Source organism: Gymnoscopelus microlampas (assembly GCF_963454915.1).
Source record: "Gymnoscopelus microlampas genome assembly, chromosome: 15".
In the NCBI taxonomy this organism is placed as follows: Eukaryota; Metazoa; Chordata; class Actinopteri; order Myctophiformes; family Myctophidae; genus Gymnoscopelus; species Gymnoscopelus microlampas.
The window spans coordinates 18,974,158-18,978,986 of NC_139952.1; the positions used below are offsets into that span (position 1 = coordinate 18,974,158).

The window sequence follows — 4,829 nt, forward strand, 5'->3', positions numbered from 1 at the left end:
CTAATTTTTGGTTGCCTTGCATGTTGCATGTTGACAAACCACCATGGGACAGCATTGGGACACACAGCTGGTGCATGCGCTGTCTTCAGAGTCACAGAACAGCACTAGATCTGAAAGTAAATACAGATCAAGGCTTAATATCATCATATCATTCCATAAAGCATCATAACACATGATGTTACAATATATTATGTACAACATGCTGGTTTCCAGCAATCCAGCTAGTAGAGGATAAGGATCAAGTGTTACTTTTGAGTTGAACACTTTTAACTTGTTTATCCTTGTGAAAAGTCACAAACCTTTATTTATGACAAAAGGCTCCATAACCACACTGTAAATGTATATCCTTATGCTTACCTCCTGTTCATACACTTGGTTCTTTCACTTGGGGATGTAGTTGGCTGGGGGCAGAGGCCAGGGCCGGCCTTGGGGCAAAGGGGTAGGGCAAGCCCTGTCTCTCACATGTGGTGAATGTCTTGTCACAGTCGTAGCCATAAGGACAGCACATAACCCCATTCAAACAGCACTTACTCTGAGAAGGACAGAGAAACCAACAAGAAGCCCAAAAGTGGTCAGCTGATAGTTCACACAAATCTTGTTTTCATGCAGTTGAAAATAAATCGGACACTCATTAAATCATTTAATATTTAGCAAATGTTTTTTTCCGTTCTACCAATATAGACAGCAGCCTACATACTTCTTATTGTTAGCAATTTCTTAATACACAGTGATTTGCTTAGACTTCTTACAAATAGTTTGGGCGTATTGAGCCTCTACAACAAAATTACATCCATGGTTTAATGCTGTACTCAATAAATCATAACTTAACGCTTAACGTACCGGGGAGTAGCCGCAACACCACCATTCGCCCACCAGTGTGAAGCAGCAGGAATAACCATCATTACAGTAGGTCGTGTCGTCACACCACACAACTTCAGTCTTGGATGGTTGGACCATCTCCTCGCGCAGGGTCATCTCCAGCTCCTGGCTATGGTCGGGCCTGGTTTCAGAATCTCTCCCCAGTAGGTGAACCATTTGGAGGGACTGAGGACTTGGCTCCTGTGGCTCCACCTTCTCCAGCATGGGAAAGCTGTCCTGTCCAGACGGTCCGTTACACGTGATTGTTGCAGAATTGCAGATACTGCCACTAGGGCAGCAGTTTACCTTATCAGCACAGCACACAGCCTGGGGAAAAATAAACATAGGCAATAATACAAACTGTTGTGCATACAGGAAGACTCATTGCAATTAACACATAATTGCTAAGCATTGTCTGACACAATTAACGGTGGAAGTGGGCCCTATAATCGATATTCACACATAGGCCACATCTTACTGGTGGGGTTTCCAACCCCGAGTATGACATAAGTGCAAAATGGCTGCTGTATAGTTATGGTCAAAGCAACCGGTTTGAGTAAAAGTAACCTTCTGTCACCCTTCTGCAGTATCTGTATTATCAATTTTAACCAGTGCTATCCGGCTAGGGTTAGCAGAATCTCCCAAGCTGCAGTTGACTTTCAACAACACAGGTGCCCCTTTGCGAGTGCTAACTCTGCATCTGTTGCTGTAGTGTTGATAATGTCTTAGCTACAAACATAGCCTACTGCCTCCTAGGTCACACCACGCATGCCATGGCCTGTTGTCGCTGTCCATTGGCGGTGGTGCTGAATTCAATGCATGAATTGTAGACAGAAGTGGACTGTCATTGTATCGTGACTGGCAACTGGTTTTCTTTCTCCTTTAGAACAAGCTTGTCGTGTGGCTTGCCTGGCTCGATAAGTTACAATTTGTGTTTATGATTGTATTAGATTGTCAGGCCATCAAATCCAGTCCTATATTACTCTGATCAGAGCAATGGTCACCGAGTTATGGCCATTTGAAATGTTAGAAACTGCTGTGACACTACTGTATTGCCCCACACGTGTACACTTTTTTGGGGGGTTTGTGACTATTGTCATGGCAGTTCCCAGAACAGTATTTGTGCCGTGTTTGGTGATGATTGGAGCAACGGTGTGCCAAAGCGAGAATCATACGCCTGGACCAGTACATTTTTCTCATTTATTTTTGTTTGGCTTACCACATTTTGTGTAGCCTACCTCTATTCACACTCACAATGTAATTAAACACTGATTCACCACTTGCATCAGTTTCCTTTTACATTTATAAAGCACTTTCCAATAACGAAAACCTTAAAATGTGGGCAAATGTGTTGCAGTTCATTGCACCTGGTGATTGCCATGGGGTGTACTCATAGAGTTATAATATATCGGGTGTACTTCATGAAAATCAAATGCTCCTCCTATGTACTAAAACTTTATCTGGTCATTTTTCCACTCACACATAGCCTACATACACACACCATTTCTAAATATATTGATTCTCTTGACTGATTTGCAACCTGGCAAAAGCAAATTGATCCCAATCTATAGTCAGTTTGATTGAATAACTTAGATGAGAATAAGTTGAAATATTGAATCACTTTGGCCACTCAACTTATATATTCTTTTAAGTTCATGTTGCTTACAAAAGTTCATTTAGTTTCATGGATCCGTTTCTTTTTTTTTAGTAGTTCTTCATTTTTAAAATAGCCTACATTTTCAAAACATGTGACATTCATTTCCTGTCTATTATTATATATAGTATCAAATTATTTTACTGCTAAGTCTTATTGTGATCATGCAAATTCAATAGCAGTGCTCAATATCAGTGCTGTTGTTGACTTACATTGGAATAAGGGCAACAGCCAAATTTCCAAGGAGTCTTGGTCGCACAGCAGGTCTGGCTATCTTGGCAGCGACTACCATCAGGGCAGATGTAACCAAGAGAACATCCAGCTGCCATCAGCAACAGTGCAGCATACTTCCACATCTAAAGAAGAGCAGTGATGGAAGAAGTACTCACATTTTTTACATAAGTAAAAGTATCAATACCACAATTTAAAACTACTCTGTTACGAGTAAAATTTTGATATTAAAAAAAAAGATGGCGATTGATTAATTCTGTTTAAATCATAGACTGTAAAAAGGTTTAAATAGGCTACGTGATTTTCATTTAGATTAAAAAAAAAAAAAAATCTTGTTACCTTTAATTGGTAATTTTCTGTATGTTTTGAACCCCATGAAATGTTAGGTTTTTTTAGCTAAAGGAAATAAGACTAACTTCTTGGCAGAATTGTGACTTACCTTGTATGGCTGCGTAGGTGTTCTCAGATGTCTGGGTGAGGAGGGTACAAAGCAGTCAGACAACTCTTCACCAAAATAACCCGTCTTTATATACAGCTACACAGCCTGATCCCCCCCCGTGTCTATAGGGTGTGTTCGGAAATACAGCACTGAGCGCACTGAGCGCACTGAGCGCACTGGTTTTCCCTCTGGGCGTTCGTTTATTGAGTGCACTTGGTGTGGTGTCGTTCGAAAATTGAGTGCGCTGCGCCCCAGTGCACTGAGTGCCCGCACTAATTATACACTGAGTGCCCGCACTAAGGCACTAAGTGCCCGCACTAATAGTGCGGGCACTAATGCCCACACTGAGTGCCCGCACTAATTATACTTTCGATAACTGCTGCGTTTGTCACCAGGGAAATGGTGCTTATGTTGTTTGCGCCGGGTTCTGCCATGTTGCTTTTCAGATAAACTTTTTGTTTACCTTCAGGCTGAAAAGCGCACCGCTGCCCCTTACTGGTCGTTCGTAAATCAGAAGAACTCAGTGCGCTCTATGACGTCACCGCCAGTGCACTCAGAAAAATGGGCACATTCTCGGTGCGTATATCCGAACGCACCCTTAGTTTGTATTGGCCAGTGAGCTCAGTGCTGTATTTCCGAACGCACCAGGGCGAGCCAGGTGTCATCAATCAGATGCTGGTTTCTACTGGCAGTGCCATCTATTAGAGAGTTATGCCAACTCCGTTCACTTCTTCGGGCCAGGTCTTCTACATACATTGGCGAATAGAGCCAAATCCCTAAACCGGAATTTCATGGAATGCATTGAAGTCGACGGCTCCTAGCCTCCTACACTGTCACTATTTCCAGCTACATGAACCACGTGACCGACGCTGTTTCTGACCCCTCAGTGGCGTAATAACTCTCTAATAGAAGGCTCTGGTTTCTACGTTGGCAAAAGTTCAGAAGTCCCCGCCCCCCAGTATGTTTTTATTTTCTTTTTTTCAGTGTTTTAAATAATTTAAAACATAAATGGCTGCGTGTCAGGTTATTGGATTAGTGGCGCCATCCAGTGGGGAAAGAGTGCAAACGTGGGGTGGGAAAGTGTGTTGAGCTGTTCAGGGTTACTTACTTATTTTTAACTCTATGGTTACTTACCACTGATATAGGAAGGCAAATAAAATGGTTATATATCCATGCTTAGACTGCCAGAAATATTACTACCAAGAATAGTTATTTATATTCGGAGCCACATATTTGATGTGTCATACTACAACTCAAAAGTTATTGAAGGTTTGTTGAAGAATGCAAAATAAATTATGAAAATAGTTTTCATTTAATTTCAAACGTTTTTTTTTGTTTGTTTCTTTTGCCTCTCTGGATCAACAAAACAAAGTTATTGTATGGAGGGGTGGGGGGGGGGGGGGGGGGGGGGGGGGGGTTGCAAAAAACAAACAAACAAACTATGGATTTAGTTTTCGATTGATGAATTTGATGAACCAATGTTACCAAAAGCATGGTCAAATTCATCATGCATGGTGCATAGTGAAAACTATGCAAAGTCTCAAGGCCTAGGGGTCACCTGTATCCCTGTTACATTCTCATTGACCCATAAAACCTGTTGCCAACTGAGACTACTTCATCACATTTCAGCCATATTCCAGTGCAGTA

General features: G+C 41.8%; 1 protein-coding gene across 1 annotated transcript; it reads right to left on the bottom strand.

Annotated features, from left to right (window-relative positions):
* Nucleotides 1-3,301, bottom strand: LOC311061923 (progranulin-like). The gene is made up of 5 exons (XM_084080630.1): nt 3,183-3,301; nt 2,725-2,868; nt 841-1,185; nt 358-532; nt 1-110 (listed from the first exon to the last, which is right to left on the bottom strand). Exons 2-4 carry the CDS (start codon nt 2,866-2,868, stop codon nt 365-367), a joined length of 657 nt encoding a protein of 218 aa, XP_083936756.1. The 5' UTR covers nt 3,183-3,301; the 3' UTR covers nt 1-110; nt 358-364.
* Nucleotides 3,302-4,829: the final 1,528 nt, after the last annotated feature.

Excerpts from the sequence above, each read along its gene's own strand:
- LOC311061923 (XM_084080630.1), bottom strand. The coding sequence starts at position 2,868 with ATGTGGAAGTATGCTGCACTGTTGCTGATGGCAGCTGGATGTTCTCTT. Across the intron at positions 1,186-2,724 it reads GCTGTTGCCCTTATTCCAAT|GCTGTGTGCTGTGCTGATAA; the intron begins GTAAGTCAACAA and ends ATTTTTCCCCAG. Across the intron at positions 533-840 it reads GGTGTTGCGGCTACTCCCCG|AGTAAGTGCTGTTTGAATGG; the intron begins GTACGTTAAGCG and ends TGTCCTTCTCAG.